Consider the following 22,941-nt stretch of genomic DNA (forward strand, 5'->3'; position numbering starts at 1 on the left):
TGAATACCGTTTCCTTTGTTAACAGGTTCAGCTACAAGAATGTGTACTTAAGAAAATATATTCTTCTTAAAATTATCACTTTAAACTTCTGTATAGAAAATATTAGTGAGCATATATAAAATAGTCACAAAAACAAATACATATAGTCGGATGCTTATCTACACACACAAATATATAAAACAATTGTGATATTTTCTCATAATATTAAATAATAAATATTGATTATTTTAGACGAGATAGATAAACTTTTTTTTCTGCAATAAATGGAATATATATTCTAAACAAACTCCAGTTCACTGATCCTTTCTCAATACTTTCCTCTGGATCAAGCAGGTAAGAGATACACACAGACACAACTCAACAAATATATAAATACACATAAAAAAACATGCACAATTCATAAATCCATTTGACATTGTGGAAAATGCCATAAAAAGTCATAGTCTCTAGTCATTTCCAATGGTATGATCTCACTACCACACTAATATAAAAACTTTACAAATACAGGAGGAAAGGCATATGAAGACTAAGTATTTTGGGCAAGAAAGAATTCTAATAGTTAACTGGTGTCTGAAATGAAAAGCATAGTAAAATAAGATTATATAACCTGAGAGCAAGTAGGTTAAGACTGAAATACCTGAAAAATTGATAAATAATGTACCTCTTCAAATCTTAACACTGTTTTATATCAAGAAAGTAGAGAGATGCTGTATTACAATCATGCCATTATTACTAACAGAGCTGTTTTACTATTGGAAGCATGTTTACTGGCCAAATCTGATACTGTAGGTCAAAGGAAATTAAACAATAAAAAAACGGTCCAACTTTCAGACGGGCAATCTTGACCTGGAGAAATCAATGAAATACTAGAGAACATGATTAGTATGAAAACAAAAGAATCAAAAGTAAAAAATTAGGTTAAGACTAAGATTAAAAAAACTGACTTAACAATTTCATAACATTACTTAATATTGATTTTTAATGATTTAATAATGAAATAACATGGCAAAAGAAGTTAAACAGTAAAAGCAGAATTGAATAAAAAGAAATCTTTAGGCATTAAGAAGCAAAGGCAAAGGAGTTTATGAATTTTCAATACCATCATGACAAAGAGATGATTTTACTTCTCTACAGTTTCTTATCTTATATATCTAAAAATGATTTTAAAAAATAGATGGTATGAATAAAAAGCAGACTAAGAAGCTAAAAACAAAGCAAAAACCCCACAAAACCTGTAAGACACAATGTAACTAGAGGTGAGCAGAATTCTGAAGTATGTGCACCAAACTCTCTTGGAAATGTTACTATGAAACTATCAAAAAGTACATCAAACTGTGCATGCACAACACAATCCCACTGTCTAAACAAGATCAGAGAGTTTACAACCAAACTGAACAAACATATAAACATATAACACAAGCCTATGTTACAGCTGTTCTTAAAAATGAGTTCTAAGTTAAACTAATACCACAAATGAATAAAAACCACATCACTATCTCAAGAGGCCCAAACTTACTAGCTTTGCTTGTTGAGCATTTACTGGATCACCATACTGGAGCAAAGCCTGAAACTGGTTGTTTTTTGTAAATGTGATTATCTTCAATACAGCACCAAACTTAGAAAATATCTGTGAAAACAATAAAATTAAGACATTATTACTGAGTATTTCTTTAAGCTATAAGCAACTACAAAAAGCACATTACACTTACTTGGTGAAGGACATCAAGTGTTACAGGGTAGTACATATTGTCAATAATTATTCTAAGTACTGGACTCTGGGCTGGAGTCACCGCACTCTCACTGACTGTGGTGCCACTAAGAGGTGTATTTGCTGTCTGGACAGCTGTCACAGCTTGAAGAACTACTTGAGCACGCTGAAATTGACAAACAAGTAGTTTAGTAACACACCCATTACTTCTTCTTACACTTTGTTACATGTTTTACTACTGTCTCTTTGTAGTTCAAGTATTCCACTACATTTGTTTCAAAATAGTTACTTAAGCCCTTTGGCACCAATGCTAACACAGATAGGCAATGTCATCAATTCTGAAAAAATATGATATACCTAGATAAGATGTTTATAACCAGAAACTGTTCAATGAGAAACTTAGAGAATAAAAAAACTTTAGCATGTATATACATATATGTATATATATTTATGTACATACATATATATATTTATTTCACTCTGAAACAGGTACACTACAGGAAATGGACTACCAATGATCTTTCACAAAAATTATCATTGAGTTTATTATTTCTGATATAATCTTAACAAATAGACACAGATTAAAACAATTTTTATACTAATAATATAAAATCTGATCAGAAATTAATATGGTCTTTAGTATAACTCTCGGAAACATTTTCAGATACACTGTGAAGGATATTTTCAGTATATTTTATGGTAGATAATACATCATCAATCCTGCAAAATGCACCATTATTTAAATTTCAAATTATCTTAATGGTTTGACAAATCTTTACTAGTAGATAAATAATATAAATAGAGTTAAGTGCTGTAAGAAAAGAAAAAACACAAAAGAATTAATATGTTTATGAAAATAAGCCAGGGATCACATAACCTAAAATTCAAAAAGTCAGCACACACACTTTAACAATACAAACTATACATGCATATATCACCACAAATGAAATTCAGCGTTTTAAGACAGTAACTACTTGATGCTTTAATACTACTGTGGAGGGAAAAAAAAAAAAAAAAAAAAAACTTAAAAGCTACATTTCCCTACAGACATTTATCTAAATGACAGCATTAAATACCATAACTAACATCTGTTAGAAGTTCAAATGCCTTTTAAAACTAGAAACCATAAGGTGACTACATAAAATTCGGTAACTACAAAAGGTGAAGTTTTCCCTGCAACTTGGTCACCTCAGTTTCCTTTCTTGTAGCAATCCTCTCCCCATCCTTTCAGAGATAAAAATCTATACAGAAGCATATATTAATCACATGCTTTTTCATGGAATTCATTCTATGCTGACTTATCGCTAACCATCCTTTTTAGGTTGACAATTACAATTTCTCGTAGTAGTAACAAATGACTTTGTTTTAATACACAAATAAATAAATTTAAAATCTCAATAGAGATTTTAAATTTTCAAAATATTACATATACACAGAAAAGGATTCAAATACTGGGAAGAGACCTCGGTAAAATACCACAAAGTGGACTTGTCTGAAAAAAATATTAACCCAACAAACAAAACAAGAACCTATGTAATACTGTCAATGTACTGTCAATGTCAATCAGAGCCATGCCTTCTCCCAGATAAAGAAATAGAATTATAACATTCATGTTCTACTTTGGTCTGGCTTTCTTTCAAGAAACACCATTGTATGATGTTCACTTATGCTTTACAAATACACAGAGCTTGTTCATTCCTTTTTGGCCATGGATATTCCACAACTTCTTTTTCTGCTGCACACTTAGGTCATTTCTAGCTTTGGACTAATAGAATATAATTGTAGCCTCCTGAATGTTTTTGTATAGCCTTTTATTTACATATGTATGTTTTCTCAAGCACACAATTAGAAGTGGAATTATTAAGTATAGAACATGCATATGCTCCACTTGAGATATTTCAAAAATGATTCTACCAATTTACATCCCGGTCACCTATATATGAGAATTCAAGCTTCCTTGGATATCAACTCCAATATCTGTCATTAGGTGTCTTGTCTATTTCTTTATAGATAGGTCTTTACTATATATCCCAGATTGGCCTTATCTGAGAGCACAGTGGCAGCAAAAGACATCAAGCAAGAGAAACCGTATCCAGTTAGAGGACAACACACCATTACTTTTGGTAATTACACTGAAGTAAAAGCATAGGCAAACAGGTGACCATAAGGGAGGAGATACAGTAGGTATTCTAGGCCTTTATCTAACCAAGCACAAAAAGGATATGATGAAGAATAACAACTTAGTGGGACTCAATGCAAATAACCGTGTGAAATCTAAGTGACAGTGGCAGCAAGAAATAGAGAAAAGTATACAGTTCACAATTAAGAGTGAACTCATAGGTCTTGGTGATTTAATAAATGGCTATAGCTAAACACATATTTACTTGCTTCTTTTTCTATTATGAAATATAAAATGCTTATAAGTGAATAAAAATATATCAAATACTAAATAGGCTGAAGATGATTTTATCAAATTCCAGGAACAACAACAAAGCATGAAAATACACAGCAAGTTCAAATTTATACTGGAAATAACAATGATAACAACAAAACAAAAACAAACAAACAAAAAACAGGAATCAGAGCAGCAACTGGAAGGTTCACAAAGCAGGAGTCAGGAGGCACAGATCCAGATTACCCGAAAGTCTAAGATGATGAACGAGCAACTCAATTCTTGCCTCTGACTCATCACCTCAACACAAAAACCAATAATCCCTTAAAAGAATCAAAAGTCCTAAAAGTCACATTTCTTAGCTCAGAATACATGCCTCCTTTGGCATATGGGGGATGGATAGAGAGGACAAACTTGGCACCCAATTCCTCATTACTTTAATCTAGGGGGAATTATGAGTCTAACAGAATTCTAATTGTGCATTCTCAAATATGAATGAAAGAGAAGAGCAAGATGGGAGAGTGAAAAGAAGACAAATGCAAAGGGAAAACAGGTGGAGATATCATTCAAACTCTGCTCAGTTATTTTAAAAATAAAACTGTACTTAGAATCTTCAAAGAACTGAAGGTTCTAAAATATAAAAACAGACAAAGCAGTCTAAAGGGCTTTTGAAAACTAAAAACTTTACTCAATTTGAACATTCCTTTCAAAACAGACTAAGTAATTTATTGCCTATCCTCTCTGAAATTTATTATTCCAAAGTCCCCTCTCTATGGGACTGTAAGTAAGAATTCCAATTTAAAAAAATACATCTAGTTTTGTTCTTCTGATATATTTCTTTCTTTTGAATCTTTCAAGATGGAAGGCATAGAGAAGTGATGGAGTGTTCAACTACCATGCTCAAGGCCTTGGATTTCATCCATCCACAGCCCTAGGTAGCATGGCAATGGACTGAAGCAAATATACACAGGAAGCTTTACACACACTGTTAATGTTCTTAGACCATTACAGCAATTTAACATATTTTAGTCTAAAAGCATTCTTATACTATTTTAACATTAATTTTAAATATTATCTATATATTTCACATTCACATGTTCTTCTGTCTTAGTTTTTCTCACAAGAAAATTAACATACCATTAGAAAAGAAAAATAAAAACTTCCATAAGGAAAGAATACCAAGAATCAATCAAGGCTTGAATTTCCTATATTTCAGTGGCAGAGGACTACAATTTATACTAACAAGTTCCATTGCCTGACAGTATCTCCAAGCTCTCCACCCCACATTCCCTCTCCCATCCACTCCTGACCACTAGCTCTAACTGTGACTATAGATACCAGTGTTTTTTCATTTTGTTGCTTGGTACAAGGACTAAATAAACCCAGAGAATCAGACATGTTCCATTAACCCTCACCCCCAATTTCCATATTAAAAACTTTTAAACCGCAAGAAGTAGTAATCTCTGACAGCGTCTTTAAAAGAACAGTAAATCTAATCTAATAATAATTTAGATCAGGAAAATAAGTATCAGAAAGCCATCTATTTTTGTAAATGAATACTTAATATGTATACATACACACTAAAATATTATAAAGATAAAAATGCATATAAAAAGTATCTTCTATTAATATATACTATTTATTAGTCTTAAGATGCTATCAGCCATATTATTTATGTACATAAAAACACTCACTTGGTTTAATGTATTATCTGTCTTTAGTTCTTTGTGATTGGAGTACTGGATATAAATTGGTTGGTTACGAAGATGAGGTGTCACAGCAGAATAGTAATTAACCATAGTAATAGCTGCTTCCTCTGTTGCCAATTCCAAAAATGCCTGAAAATGAGTTTTAAAAAAAACACCATGAATTAAATTTAAATAAAAATTATATTTTTAACTCAAACTCAAGTGTCTGTGTAACCTAATCTGCTAATTAAAATCTGCCTAGAATATAACCCTCACTTTCATTTCAGTATTCTAATAAAGAGAATTTAGTATCTTACTGAAAGATTGGAAGAGATGGTTATTAAGAGCACTTGTTGCTTTTCCAGAGGACTTAAGTTCACAACCCTACACCCATCCAGTGGCTTACAGACTCCTTGCCTTAAACTTCCATTCCAAAGAATGTGATACCATTAGCTTTTGTTGGTACCTTAACTCACATGCACATATCCACAAACAGATAGAGTTTGAAAAAAATAAAATATATCTTAGAAATCGCTTCATTTTAAATATATTATTAGTTATTTCAAGCAATACCCTTGGATTTTGTTGGTTCCATCTACAATTTACTACACTCCATAAATCTTTTTCTAAAAAACTAGAGAAAATAAACATTTCTAGCACCAAAATTTTACCATTACTATCCTAGAGGTCTCATATAAAAAAAATGTAACAGAAAAAAATTTAAGGGCCAGAATAATTAGCTATAGAGAATGTTAATTTTCATAAATTCTTCAAAATTTTAGAAATTTTAAAACATAATGTCACATTTAAAATACCTAGATCCTACTGCTACTGTTAATGAACAAGTACCCAAAATTTAAGCCTGGTTTCTAATGCTACCAGATGAATAAACTCATGCAACAGATGCTACTAGTACCCCTGGTTTCTGCTATTATCAAACAAAAAACTGAACTTCTTTTAATTTTGTCAGAAAATTAATCCTTTAGGTGCCAAGATAATGCTCATTCTGTGTAATCTGAGGTTTAACATGCTAGTAATGCTTATAGAACTGTACCTGGTTTTTTCCTTTCAGCATAAGGATGTTAGTCACCTTACCAAAAGGTAAGCCTAAAGCAATAACTTCTGTTTCAGTCACTTCACCAGGTAACTTTCGAATGTGAAGTACACGAGAGGGTGCCCCATCCATTTTATCTTCTCCTTTAAATTTCTTACTATCGTTACCATTGGCTGAAAGATATACAGAAATATTCTTTATAAATCAGTAAAAATAAAAAGTATTGATTCCTATGAAAAGTTAAAAATACCTTAAAACATACGTGTGTAAATCTGAATTCTTGAAAAGCTAAAATTAGGCTTTCAAAAGAAAAGATACCATTAAAGCATCAATTAAAGTTACCATAAAGCCATGTGCACAGTCTATGTAGAATAAGTAATTAGTAAAAATACTAAAATTCAATTTCATACCGAAATTGTCCAGTGTCTAAAGAACACAATTAAAACTACCATTGAATTCTTTTTACAGGTTAAAAGATACAGCAGGCTCCCCTTAGCCAAAAAAGATACATCCCAAAGCCCCCACTCTACATGTATAAACAGCTAGAATTAAGGTCTACTAAAGATTTTCTACACGTTACATACATATGGTTAAGGTTTCTACTGGACATAGGAGCTTACTTAGAATAAATAATAAAACAACAAAATGAAGAAGTATACATTGTGGATCATTAGACAGTGTCCATTTCAATAAATAAATAAACAAACAAACCTTCATTGCAAAGTTTCACCAAAAAGGAAAACACTCTGTAATTATGTATGCCTAGATTATATGATATTTCATACGTAACTAAAAGGCATCTCTACACCTATCAGATTGTCATAATGTACTACTCAAATGTACTTAAGACTTCAAGTAACGTGAAAAATCCTTATACATGCTAATATATTCATGATTACATTTTAAAGATTATACTTTATAAAAGTAAAATACTTTATAAAAAGTCAGAGGACAGCTTGCCAGAGTCATGTTCTTCCACTATGTGTGCCCCAGGAATCAAATGCAACATTAGGCTTGGCAGCCAATGCCTTTACCTGCTGAACCACCTTGGAGGCCCAGAATTCTTACCACACACCATTTATCATATATATTACTCAGTCATGAGGCACTTTAAGTACAACTTCTATTTTAAATATTCAAACAAATGACACTTGAAAGCTATTTCTACTCCAATACTTCTCTTTAAGTCAAAACCTGTTTCCTAATTCCATCTCTAACACCAACAACTTCATGAGTAAGGAAAGTAATCTCATGATGGAATCTGAAAGAATCTTATATCTCTGGTTTCTATTGTAATTACCTTTCTTACAACTATCTAAAATTGTAGTTTCTTCAAAAATATTCTTAAGCTCTCCTATAATTCAATACAAATGACCTTCATATTAAAACAGAGCACTTTGGTTAAAATATAACAGATAAAAAATAAAATAATCATCTTGAATCTATTACTTTTCTGGACCAGCCTTTAGAAACTACCCACCAGTGACTATTAAGAACTATTAACCCTCCCTTATTATTTTTCCAATCATTTGTAAATTTACTGAGTTATTTTATAACCAAAACAGACTGTATCATGATGAACACCCTATACATATTGGCAAGCTGTTCTATAGTTACCCAGTATAGTTTTATAAACAAGGGTCACCAAAGTGACAGAGCCATTGTTCTAATTCACTAATATATTTTCTTATTTATAGTGTTAATGGTTAAGCTTATCAATTTGACTGGATTTAGAATCACCATAGAAACACACTTTGTATACAAGGGTACAGTAAGATGATTTCAAAAAAGCTTAAGTGAAAAGACCCGGGCTCCACAGCTAGAGTGCCAAAGGAATAAAAGAACAAAGCAAGAAAAACAAAACACGCTAAGCACCAGCACTTATCTCTGAGTATAGACTCAATGTGACCCGATGACAAGCTTGTGTCACCATGGCTTTCCTGTCCCAAAGAACTACATTCCTTCTTAAAATATAAACAAAACAAATCCTCCTTTAAGTTGCTTCATGCCAGGTACTGGGTCACAATTAAAGAGGAGAAAGAGGTGACTGTCCTATAAATTCCTATGAGATGGTTTACTGGAAGTACAACTAAGACATGAAAAACATGTACTTCTGTCATGGTTTCATGTCTTAAGGTTGTTCCAGACACAACAATTCAATAATATTAGGTTTTCTGATAAAAATGAGATATGACTTTCTATAGGTATTTCCTTATCTGAAATTTTCTGTTCTCATGTCATTAAAATCAATTTTTTTTATGTTTGTATGAAATACAACTTTCCATCCTTTTACTAGTAACCTATTTGTGCCAACCTGACTTTAGAACAGTAGTTAGAACTTCTTTCTAAATCCAGGGCAATAATACCTTTGATTATACTGTATAGTCCAGTATTTTACAAAAAAAAAAAAAAAAAAAAAAAAATGTAATGCAAACCTCACAATAATTTTCAGTTTAGATTTACAGCAACAAAGATTTTTTCACATCCCTTCTTCCCACATAAACACATATACTTCCCCCATTACCAACATTCTCCACCAGAGTAGATCTTTTATTATTTGTTAGATCCTTTGAAGTGCACTCTTTATGTCACCAAGTTTTGACAAACATACAATGACATTACATCCATCATTATATATAGTCTTTCCCCAGCCCTAGAAATCTTCTGGATTACAACCTACATCTACTACCTTATTTTCCACTGCCATCATGTTTTTCTTAGACTATCAGAGCAACATGGAAAATCAGACTTTGGATGAACCTATCAGGAATTAAGCATTAAGAGTCTTCCCCAGTTTTTCACAATTTGTTAATTTACCTCCTTTTGCTTGGACATACCACAATTGTGTATCAATCTACCTACTGAAGGACATCCCAGTTTTTCCACATTTTGGTATAAAAAGGTTTTTGCATCGTTGCCCCTTCCCCAGACATAATTTTCATTTCCTTTGAAAAAACAGGAAGGAGTAAAACTTTTGCAGTGTTTAAGAAAATGATTACTTTTATTAAAATAAATAAATAAAGTCTCCCCAAACAACTGTATCATTTAGTATTTCTACCAATATTAAATTAAAGTCCTGTTGTCTACATCATCATCACTATTTGGTGATTTCAATGCTCTGAATTTGGGTCATTCAAGCATCTATATGAATAATATGCTATGTGACCAATTTCAGTATATGCACGTATATTCCATGAAACCACCAAAAAAAAGTTGGCCCTCTAGATAAGCAAGTCTTTATATGTGGATTCTACCTTGAATTTGTGGAAAAGTTCCCAGAATAAATACGGATTCCACAAGAAGACCAACAGAGTCAACTAACCTGGACCCTTGGGGGCTCCCAGAGACTGAATCACCAACTAAAGAACATATAGGTACTAGACTTAGGTCCCCCAGCCTCCACACATATGCAGCATATATGCAGCTTAGTTTTCATTGGGTCCCCCAATAACTGTAGTGAGGGCTTACTCTGACTCTGTTGTCTGCCTGTGTATCCTGTCCTCCTAACCGGGCTGTCTTGGCTGGCCTCAGTGGAAGAGGATATACCTGGTCCTGCAGTGACTTGGGGTGTCAGAGTGGGTTGTTACCCAAGAGGGGACTCACCCTTGTCAGAGATAAAGGGGATGGAGAGGTGGGGGAGCAGCCATGAAAGGGGGGACTGGAAGAAGAGGGGCTGTAATGGAGATAAGTGAATAAATAAATAAATGGAAAGGTATGAGTAAATGATGAAAACTTAAAAAAGAGATCTGAGTATTCATAACATTTGGCATGGAAGAAGGGGCAGTCCTACAACCGAGCTGCCATGGACGTGAAGCTGTGCCTTTCTTTCTACAGAATGGTCATTTTCCCATCTGTTTCTGCCCTTTGTCGTGCCAGTCCCACTGTCCTTTTCCTATCTGTGAATTGCCTAGCAGCCAATATGACTTAGTTATCATTTCTTACAATTTACTATTTATAAACTCATCATCTATAGACATACTTTCTTTTTAATCTTCTTTTACCAAACTTGACCTAGACGTCCATCTCTGCAGTTGTATCAGTAGCTCATACTACAGAGCTAAGCAATACAACACTGTACAAACAGCACATAATGCCAAAACAAGAATTTACCCATTCATTTGCTGATGGACATTTAAGTTGTTTTAATTTTGAATCACTATAAATATAAGCTACTAAACCTTCACATACTAAGACATTTTAATGAACTGCATTTATTGTGAATAAAGACCTAGGAGAGAAACAGCAGAATCCTATAGTTAATATACTGCTTTAATTTAAGAAACTGCCAAATAGAGAAATTAACTTAGGCTGACCAAGAACTGTCTCCCTACTTAGTGACAGAAGATGCTATGCAGGCTACTGGTAGAGAAAAGATAGCAATGGTCTTACCTAGCAAAAGATCCTGTGTGCTACAACTACAATAGCAACCTGCCTAAAAGGATGTGCCTGCCCACTGATGCAATAGTAGCATGACAGTTGTAGCAGTAACCAATGACTTTCCACTTCTCTAAAGCCAGCTCTTTATGTCTGTCACTGTAAACCTGGTCAAAAGCTTATAACTGGAAAGACCAGAGGCCGTGAGGGAAACTTACTGTTGCTGTTTTGTTAAATATCCATGCTTTCAAACTACCATCTAAATATTTACTCATGCCCACAGATTTGTGTTACTCTCAAATCTGGTTAGAGAAGTTTCTTTTTTGCAGTTTGTAGCTACTATTAATACAGATTCACAGCTGATCAAAGTACTGAGTAATAGTAACCATTACTTGTAAATGAGTCATCTATATTAACCTTCCCCTATCCAAAGCTCAGCATTTATAAAACCATGAGCAGAAAGATAAGAGCTGAAGAATGAGGAGGACAGCTGTGAAATCCAGACCTCTGGATATGAGCGAGGAGGATGTACACATTAACTCACAGCAGTTGTGACTTACTGCTTACTGGACAACATCAAGCCAGTCAAAATTCCAACATGGCTTGGGAAGGAGCCATGAGTACTTGATGGGTGCTGAAGGTGTTAAGAGTCACTTTCCTTTGGAGACATGTCTCCTGACAAATTGCTAATGCCCCATGGATGGCCACACAGCTAAGCTAATATAGGCAGCACTAACTGAGGGGGTTACTAATAACAACAAAAAGGGAAAACACAAAGTTGGGAAGAATAACAGGGTATAGGGTAATAGAATGGGAAGGAGATAATGATGGATAGATATGATCAAAATACAAAATATTTTAATCAATTCTAAAACTGGGTTGTTAGTCACCATATCTGTTAAATTTGAGTTTGCACATTTCTAGATGTATATACAATCATGATACTAGCCTTTATATTTATATTCTTTGTAAAAATATTTGGTTATAACACGGTTTGCCTTTTTATTTTCTTAAATGTGTTTAAAGTACACACATGTTTAATGCTTTTGTTCTTTTAGATAGGCTTTTAGAATCATTACCAGCAAAATGTTTGCCTAACCTAAAGTCAGGGAGAGTTTCTACTGTTTCCTTCTAAAATTTTTATAACTTTCAGACTTACATTTACAACACAGTCCATTTGAAGTTCACTGCCACTTGCATCAGAAGACGTAAATCAAATTCACTAGGAGAGGGATGAGAAGGCAAAAGCTATATAGCTTTCTACTAAATCTCTTTTTTCCCATAAGACTTTGCACCTTCCACAAGCATCAGTTGCCCATAAATACATGGGCTTATTTCTGAGGGGGATGCTCACACAGCTAACCCCTGAACTGATCAAGGGGTCCCCAATGGAAGGGTTAGAGAGAAGACTGAAGGAGCTGAAAGGGTTTAAGGCCCCATGAGGAGAGCAACAATACCAACCAACCAGAGCTCCCAGGGTCTAAACTACCAGCCTGAGCACATAGAGAGGGACCCATGGCTCCAGCTGTATATGTAGGGGAGGATGGCCTTGTCCGGCATAGGTGGGAGAGGAGATCCTTGGTCCAGTGAAGGCTGGATGCGCAGTGTGGGGGAATTCGATGGTGGAGAGGTTGGGGGGGGGGGCACATCCTCAAAAAAGCAGGAGGAGGGGGGATGGGATAGGGGGCTCCTGGGCGGGGGAAAATGGGCTAAGAAGATAACATCTGTAATGTAAATAAAATATCCAAAAAAAAAAAAAACTTAAAAAAAAAGCCTTTAAACAAACAAAACAAAAATATGTGGGCTTACTTCTGAATTCTCTATATTATGATCCACTGGCTAACCTATTTGGTCAGTAGCCAATATAATGCTATTTTGATTTTTATAATTTACGTTTACTTTCAAAATCAGACTATTTTCCAGTGTTTTCACTATTTTCTACTAGCTATACTTTAATCATTTGTAGAGATATTACTAGAATTTTAGTATATAACCTCAAGGTCAGAATGTTTTTATGGTAAAGTCAACACTATTATTTTATGTAAATGAGGACATCTTCACTTCTGGGCTGCTATATGTAATCAATGAAGTCTATGACACAAAGTTTCCACTATATAATAAGTATACAGAAGTTCAGAGAACACAAAGAAATTCAAAAGACTGATACAGGGTTAAAAGAAGAGTATTTACATTTGTCATTTCACAGTACTATTCATAAATAACCTTTATGTGCTCTGAGATTTTAGCTGATGTCATTCTATTAAATCTAAAAAGATTAGCCTGTACTCTTTTAGTGTGATCTGTTGACTTCTTGTTAAATGTTTTTTTGCATGCATATTTCTAATATCTTTACTATCAATTTTCAATTACTGGGTACTCTGTGCCTCAGTCTGTTTTTCAAATTCACCATATAACAGGGAGGATGCTTATTGAGCTGCTTTAAGTTCATGTTTCCCACAAACTTTTAAAAGTGTTCAGTAATTTCTATTTCAAATATAGACATACACATGTATACATATATACATATACATACATGCATGTGCATGTACACACACACACATACACATGAGTGCGCACACATGCACACTGTCCCACTCTCTCTGTGTACTACCCAGAAATCCAAATATGGGGTTAGGAGGAGGTTTGACTGCTTGCATCTTGTTTGGTACTCTAATGACATTATGCATGACAGATAAAGAAAGATTTAATCATATTTTCATCCTTAAGCACTGTTTTATATGTATATTTTTAACCAGCCAACTAAATATCATATGAAGTTTTCATGCCTGTCATGCTAGACTTTCAGTTCCTTGGACAAATGGCACTTACTACAAAATTAATTGTTATTAAAAATCTGGGTGTTCTATATTCAAATTGTAAGTCGAAGGTTCCCTGGAAGGTGCTATATCTGACTTCTCAGAACTCCAATGTCTTAGAATTGCTCATCCTATGATATCACCACATAGCTCTCCCCTACAGTAAGGCAATTTCTGATAGATATTGCAAACTTTCTTACCAGTATACATGCAACCCAGCTACTATTATTCCGCTATGATCACTACACCAACTTCTGTCTGCCTAAATTGTACACTTCCCTTTATCCAGTATTCATGCCTCTAAACCCCACATGTTTAGTTCTACTGAGTTTCTTTGGTCCAGTAAGCCTCTCTGCTTTGCCTATGTGATCATGGCAGTAAGATGCTTCAAAGCAGAAACCTCAAATGATCCCGAGACTCAAGGCAGGTGTTTCCTTTCCTTCAAGCTTACAATTTGCGTTCATCAATTCCAACAATCAACTTTGGTTTATGGGCTTGGAAGATGGCTGGAAAAGGGGTCAAGGCTACTACAGTCACGTATAGCCCTAAACATTAACTTATAAAACATTCCTACTATCAATTACTATGTTATAGATCAAAAACCTGAGAAAGCAGAGTTGCAGACATTGAAACCAGTTTATCGTCCGAATCATGGCCTTGTGATACTGTTTTATAATTGTTGTAGAAAAATAAATAATATATGCTAAATATTCAGCTTTCCATCATCAAGCTACAGTTAGCAAATACTTTCTATTTTTAGTTAACTAAAACACTAGGATTGCGTATATGTACATCAAAGTGTATCAAAACAAACAGTTGACTGAAAGAAGTTAGTTCCATCCTTTTATGACCTTTATAGGAAAAAATACAAACTAGTTTCAGAAAAATAGGTATAAACTGTAGTCTTGAGATAAATTAATATAATATTTAAAATATAGTCATAAAATTAAAGTCTAAAATTAATACATATTTCTTCTTCATACATTAAAATCCTTTTTGAGACATGCCCAAGGAAAGCTCTAAGTGTGTAAATGAATGCTCTTAGGCTTGTAAGTAGACAACAAAATAGAAATTCATTAAGAAGTCCTTAGAGCACAAAGGGTGAAAACAACACAGAAGACAGCTTCGAGTTTCTATTTATAGTACAGGCAATAGAGTTATGGTATAAAATAATAAAGCCATGACATAAACACAAAAACTCAAAATCTAAAAAAAAAATGCAAAACTGAGGCATGTGAGAATGGTTTTGTGTGTATGTAATTAAAAAGAAAATTATTAGGATTGAGCTAGTCTGAGGTGCCTATAGTCCCAACTACATGGGAAACTAATGCAGAAGGGACTACTTGCCCACTTAAGCCCAGGAGAGGAAGGCCAACCCAGATAACAGTGAAAAACTGTCACAACAACAACAAAAAAAGTGGGGGGATAAACAAAGAAAAAAAAAAATCAAAGCTTTTGAAAATATTAAGTATCAGATCCAGGATCTAGATAAGTCTACAGCCCACACTGAAGTATAAAGAATTTCTTTGTCACTTAAAAACAAACAGTTTTAAATAAAAAAAAAATCTACCATAGTTAAAAAGAATTGAGGGGAAAGTTTTAGGACTGGGATATGCCTCAGTGGTAGTGTTTCCCTGGCACGCAGAAGAGCCTGAGTTTAGTCCGAAGCGTCACAGTAACAGGTGAATAAATTCAATCAGACTTAAACACTACTTGCCCACAATAAAATTACCAATGTCAGGTTTTAAAACAAAAGCTAGCCTGGTATAAACTCTGCTTTGGCTTTAACGCTCTGCCCTGGAAACCAGTAAGACAGTGACACTTACCTGTAACTACCATGCCACTCATATTAGAGTTGGGACTGCTGAGAACACTGCCTGAGAGTAGCTCGTCAGATCCTCTCTAGAAAACAAAACAAGTTACCCATAAGTCACTCTGATTTAAAAATACAAAAGTTATCTCTAACTTTTCTACTGCTGCACACAACTGACGCCCTAAAAAAGTGGTTCCCAACCTTCCTAATACTGTGACCCTTTAACAAAGTTCCTCATACTGTAGTGACCCCAACCTTAATTTTAGAACTGTAAATTTGCTACTGTTATGAATTATAATGTGTGTATGTGTATATATATATATATGATTTACAGGGTATCTGATATAGGACCACTGAGATTGCAACAACACACAGGTTGAGAATTCCTGCCCTAAAACAAAAGATAACTTCATCCCTTTTTACTCTCCCATCTACACCAAGTAAAAATGTTCATTTCCTTCTTTCACCCAAGTCCTAGTAAGAAAAAGTATAAAGTTCCATAATTGATTCTTTGGAAGGCTACACCTCAAATTTTTACCAAAAGGAAAGAAATCAGAGGCCAGAGAAGACAGCCTTTCTCAAAGCATTATTTGTCTTCCACTCTAACAGCTTCATTCATTCAGATAATCATTCAAGCTGGAGTGCTTGTCATTAGCATAATAAAAGACAGGTTAACAACTACAACACTAAAAATAAAACCAACATGGAAGGAATGAAAATTTTCATTTGGCAAAATTTAACAAAAATGTATAAATAAATAGATAAATGAATAGATAGACAGACATGGAAAAGTTATACTCTCTCACATGTTCAAACCATTAGGTGTTTTACAGATTTTGAAAATACCTATATGTTATCTATAATACTAGATAAGCATTTTTTTTCTTTTGGTTTTTCGAGACAGGGTTTCTCTGTGTAGCCCTGGCTGCCCTAGAACTCAGAAATCTGGCTGCCTCTGCCTCCCAAGTGCTGGGACTAAAGGCGTGCGCCACCACTGGCCAGCTTAGATAAGCATTTAAAATAACTAAATCAACTATTTTATCTATTTTAAGAACGTGTGTATTAAAAAGAAGAATGTGTTTATTTGCATAGGACATTAATACTTAAAATAACTAAATAATGTTGGATTATTTAAAGAATTTATCAGAATAAAGTTGAACATAAAAATCAAAATAATAAATTATAAAATATTTGTATATTATAAAATATAAAAAGAGAGTTGAAACCAAATTACTGTCTGTATACACAAAAGTTGGCTCCCAACTACAGGATGGGGGTTTCCTACAGTGAACAAAATCAGCCCTTCAGTAACTCATTCTTTATCTGATTCTAAAAGTAAACAGGATGGAGGTCTTTGGTGCTTTATTTACCCAAACAAGCCACACACCATTTAGAAGGGTTTCTGACTATAAACATGTACCATTACCCCTATACACATCCCAGCTTCCAAAAGCAAGCATGGCATCCTTTCAAATGTGTACTATCACTATATCTTTAAACTTGCTTGCTTTCTGTTCTACCCGAGAAGATCATAAATAACTACCAAGAAATGGATAGAAAATCCTGCTTCTAAATGAAAGGGAAACCAAGCCTTTACTCTTAATTAATTCTACATGCAGAAGGCTGGCTCTCTTCCTTTTCTCTACAACAGATATTTTTGGCAAAATCTTTTGGAATTTTTTTTTTTAAATAAATATTGTATAATGGTCATTTTTCCATCTAATTACTTCAACCTGTGGTTGGGAGTACATTTTACACATATTCTGTCAGAATACACAGTTATTTATTATTTTGAGAGGTGACAAGTACTGAGGGCTATATCTACAGTTATTCTATACAAGAAAATTATGCTCATCTTTTCAGAGTAAAAGGTTTACCAATTTCTGTTGTGACCAAGACAAACGATTCTACAACAATGTTAAGTTTACCACACTGACTAATACAATAATTTTACATGAAATACCTTAGTTAACCTAATTCTTTAACTTGGACGTTATAAAAACCACACAATAATAATAACTGATGACTGTTCTATTTTGGTGGCTACTGAAAACAAATCAAACTTTTAGTACTTAAATTCAGAATCAAAACCTGTACTAATAATATGTAATCTTTAAAATTGTTCATTCATCTAAGATGTCAACTGGTTTTACATTCAACTAAAAATTTTATATGGCAAAATTAGCTTTAAATGTCTCTTGGAAATAAGTCTGATCAGATAAACATTGACATCTATTATAGCACAAGTGATTATTTCAAAAACATGTATCCTACAGAATTAAGGAAATGTTCACAAGAACTGAAATTTCTGTGAGAGAAATAAATATGGTAAAACAAAACAAACAAAAAAGCAGGCAAGTCATTTGCCATTAGCCATTAGTTTCAAAGGTATGAATCAGGTTTTCTTCTGCTATTTACCAGTCTTCTATCATAATTGAGCCTAAATACCATCTACTACTCCTTGGTGAAAGAGTTCCTAGGGCTGCCAAGAAGGCAAGCAAGCAAAAATTGTAAGCAGAAGTTGAGAAGTCTATGAGACTTGCTAAGGTAGAAACTGCCATCTAGTCAACCACTTCCTACTCTAAAGATGCTAGCCTAGAAAATCATGACCTGGAAAAAGGAAAAAAAAAAAAAAATCAAATTCTAGAGAAAAACTAGAATTTCAAAAATTAAAATGAACATACTCAACACAAGTGTTACCTACCTATTAAAGGCTAGAAAAGCACTATATCACACAGCCAATAAACATATACAAAACAATGACACACCTAATAGATTCTGACAGCCAAAAAGTTCTATTTTAAGGACTAAAACTACAAACCTGCAGAATAATACCAAAAAGAAAAGGAAAATGTAGCAGTTACACATTACCACAACAAGTAAGAGGAACAAAAGCGAGGGATCAGAAAAGCAAGTCAGAGAAATCTGGCCTGTTGAAATAATTTTCTTACCCCAGCAGAAAGAAACTTAAAAAAAAAAAAAAATTGTCAAGAATCTCTATAAAGAAACTAAATCTAAAAAAGAAAAAAAATGGGTAAATCCTATTATTATGTAGTCTCAAACTCCCCATGCAAATAATGATTGCAATAATTAAAGGCAATATTCTTTAGTAAGCTTAATAAAATTAATAACTTTAATGAGTTCTGCATGATATCGTGAATGTATGTGTGTGTACACACAAGGTCTTCATTTCAGTTTTCTGGCATAAAGCTCTAAAACTCCTCATGACACTCCTGATGACTGGAAGGCCCAAGGCAGGCTCATGATAGCTGGTCACTGGAAGAACAAGAAGGATGAAGAGGGAGGGTAAAGGTTAAGTTGATCACCAACAGCCAATAGTTTGGTCAATCATGCCTATGTAATGAAGCCTCCTCCATAAAAACCCTAAAAGGACTAGTAGTCTCAGACTGTTTCCAATTTTTAGTGTCTAGAAATTCCTGGGGAATGGCACCCTAGAAAATCTCTACAGCCCCCTCTCTCCCCTTGAACACCTCTTCATTTTACCCTTAATAACATTTGAAGTCTTTTTCTTTAGTAAATTAAGTGAACTCAAGAAGACAACTGTGGGAACCACACATCCAGAAGCAAAGCACAAAAACCAGGGGCTTCCAATAGGCATCCCAAATGGGAAAGATTTGAAGACTGAACCCTCAACCTATGGAACCTAAGATTTCTGCAGGGATAAGGTCAGAAGTTATTTGGAGGACACCCAGCTGGTAATCTGTTATTAAAGAATTAATTACTTGTTTGCTGCTAAAAGAAGCCTTCAATCTTTATGGGGTCAGGAAAGTCTTCTGTGTCTGGGTATGTTTTCTGTCACTGGGTATGGGAAAGAAGAAAGTTAAGCTTGTTTTTCCAAACATATTCCAACAGGCTTTTGACAATCAACAGAAGACAGCCAGAAGAACAAGAGAAAAATTAAAATGTGCAAGAAATGTGTTCGTATAATTTTAACAACATGCAAATGGAACATGTGGCCATATTAAACCACTGGTACACCACAGGAGATCGCTTTCAAGATAGAGTAAAAAAGAATTTTTGAAACAAAATACCAATAACACAGGAGCTAGCCCAAGTATCAACGGATGGCACTGTATGAAAATTAAGTTTCTATACAACAAAGGAAACAATTAGCAGAATTAACAGCCAAGAAAATGGGAGAAAATCTTTACCAACTATGCTTCAGACAAGGGGTTGTATCTGAATTTACAAGGAATTGCAGAAATTACATGCTAAGGAAATCAAAAATAACAAAGAATGAACAGCGTTCAAAAAAAAATTAATGAAAATGACCAATAAAAGCACTCAATATCCCTGGTGTCAAGAAAACACAAATTAAAACTATTTTGAGACACCTCCTCACCCCAACAAGAATAACAATAATTAACAAATCGCGTATCAAATGTTGAATAGGGTGTGGAGAGAGAGGACCCCACTCACTGCTGGTAGTGACTGGGGTGGACTAATACAACTAAAACCATTTGGAGATTTCTCAAAAAATTAAAAAAGCACTACTACATGACTCAACTATCTCACTCCTTGGCAATATATACCCAGAGAATCATATCCTTCTATAGAGAGACCAGTACCTCATGTTTACTGCTGTTTTGTTTACTATAACAAAGAACAGAAATTAACCTAGGTGCCCATCAACAGAAGAATGGATAATGAACTAGTGATATACATGTACACACGCATACACACATGTACACACAAGTGGGGAGGGGGAGAGAGAGAGAGAGAATACTAAGTCCTGCCTGAAAAAAAAAAATGAAGCTAAAAATGTTGCAGAAAAATAAACAGACTTAGAATGTATAGATAGTATTAAGCAAGACCACACAATCTCAGAAGAACAAAACCTGCACTCTCATATGTGAAATGTAACCAATACGTAAGGTAAACAAATATACATGTGGGTAAAGTAACAAGTTACAAAGAGCTAAATATAAGAGGATGAGAACTGACTAAATTCAGGCAATGAACATGAGTTATCAAAGGAAATATAAGGCTAATTATTTTTCTAATTCTAATTCTATCGCGGGTCTTTTTTTTTTCTTTCTTAGTGCTGGATAAGTGCATGAAATGTATTTGATGTTACAAGTGTAAAGGTTAATGTGAAACTCCACATTAAAACCAACCCAGGGTTCACCGTGGCGCACACCTTTGATCCAAGCACTCGGGAGGCTGAGGAAGGCAGATCTCTGAGTTCAAGGCCAGCCTAGGCCAGAAAACCAGGGCTAAAGAGAGACCCTGCCTTTAAAATCCAGATAGATAGGTAGGTGGGTGGGTGATGGATGGATGGATAGATGGATGGATGATGGATAGATAGATGGATGGATGGATGCCAAAACCAATGTACACTCCATTAATCAATGGGGAACAATAATCAGGAACAAAAAAACAAACAACAAAAAACCCACAACATACCAGACTAACAAAAATTAAGAAACTAAAAGAGTGTCAGTAAAAATTTGAAATGTAACACTTCTATACTAATCTGAGACAAATCAGAATGAAACCATGGGAAATAACCCACTGCTGCTTACTAAAATTTAACATACTCAAGCCTCAGTGTACATTCTCAAAAACATATACCAGCATATATGGTATATACCGGTCATACATATACCAACACAGTTCAATTTTTAAAACTTTACCACAAATACACACCAAATGAGATAATTTGGGCTTTTCACAGAAGAGCTCTCCAAAGTATTATGCAACTGCACATATCATTTGGCTAATTACTGAAATCTTCACTGAATCAAAACAGAAGTCACAGCCCCAGTCAGGTGTACTGGCTCACATGGGTAATGCCAGCACTCAGAGACTGATACAGAAGAACTGCCTACATAATGAGTTCAAAGTCAGTCTACAGTGTGAGATCCTTTCCCTACTCCCAAAGTGACAAATCATGAGTAACTATTTTCATAAAATGTATTATGTATACCTATGTGTACAAACACAGATATACACCCAAGTATCTGGGAGAAATTAAGTTTTGGGATCCTTAGGGACATAAAATGAGTGAATGCTCATACCTTGCGTATGATATGACATAACTGCTTATAGCCTACGCACATCTTCCAACATATAAAGTCTCTAAGTTACTTATAAAACATAATACAATATAAATTGTACCTAAACAACAGGCTTACTACATTGTTTACAAGAAAGTCTTCACACACTCAACCAATTTAGAGGCAATATTTTCAATACAAGGTTACCTGGATGCAGAACATATAAGTCAGTGAGCATGAAGAACAAATGTATCTTTCATTTTCATGACAAAATTATATTTGAAAAAAAAATCTTCAAAACACACCTGTGCTAAATGCCCAGGTAGGTAAAGAGCATACAGCCATACACATATATGTAACATTCACATTTTAAAGTGGTAGATAAGGGATTACTAATATTTTCACAACTAAGTTTAATTAAAGGTTCCAATCAATATTGTAGATTAAGATATCACACAAGGCCAAGAACCGGGATCAGTCAGTAAAATGGTGCAATCCTGATGACGAGAGCTCAGATGCCCAGAACCCATGTATAATAAATATGGTGGATGTGAAGCCATTCATCTATAATCCCAGTACTGCTACAGAAAGATGGAAAGTGGAGACAGGGAGTGTCCTAAAACTCCCAGGACAGCAAGAATGAAGTTCAATAGGTGAAAGGTAAAATATTCTCAGGAGTTGTCTACTGACCCCATATGCACAATGCACAACATGCTCTCATAAGTAAATCATTATTTTAAAAGCTATCACAAAATTATTTCACAAACAACAGATACAACTTGATGCTACATAAAATTTGGCTCATGTTCTGGTCATCTGTCCTACTTATCAAGCAAGATTTGTTTAAAGATTCATTTTTACTGTTTTATGTGTATGTGTCAGAATGTGTTTATGGGACATATGTACAGGTATCCACTAATTATAGAAGAAAGTGTTAAATACTGTCTTACTTCCTCAAACAGAGGAAGAACTTGGAGGCAGGAGCTGATGTGCAGGCCATGGAGGGATGCTTACTCATCATGGCTTGCTTGGCCTGCTTCTTATAGAATCTAGGACCACCAGTCCAGGGATAACAC

The 22,941-nt window shown here is 34.2% G+C and overlaps 1 protein-coding gene across 4 annotated transcripts in view; it reads right to left on the reverse strand.

Annotated features, from left to right (window-relative positions):
• Ptbp2 (polypyrimidine tract binding protein 2) overlaps positions 1-22,941 on the reverse strand; it is a 64,195-nt gene that overhangs the window by 27,275 nt on the left and 13,979 nt on the right. For all 4 annotated transcript variants that reach the window (XM_034500096.2, XM_034500093.2, XM_034500095.2 and 1 more), the window contains exons 3-7: positions 15,859-15,934; positions 6,843-7,015; positions 5,795-5,938; positions 1,710-1,874; positions 1,517-1,627 (exon numbers count right to left, since the gene is read on the reverse strand). In XM_034500096.2, the coding sequence (XP_034355987.1) occupies positions 1,517-1,627; positions 1,710-1,874; positions 5,795-5,938; positions 6,843-7,015; positions 15,859-15,934 (669 nt within the window). The remainder of the gene's footprint in view (positions 1-1,516; positions 1,628-1,709; positions 1,875-5,794; positions 5,939-6,842; positions 7,016-15,858; positions 15,935-22,941) is intronic.

The sequence above is a fragment of the Arvicanthis niloticus genome, chromosome 4 (assembly GCF_011762505.2).
Source record: "Arvicanthis niloticus isolate mArvNil1 chromosome 4, mArvNil1.pat.X, whole genome shotgun sequence".
In the NCBI taxonomy this organism is placed as follows: domain Eukaryota; kingdom Metazoa; phylum Chordata; class Mammalia; order Rodentia; family Muridae; genus Arvicanthis; species Arvicanthis niloticus.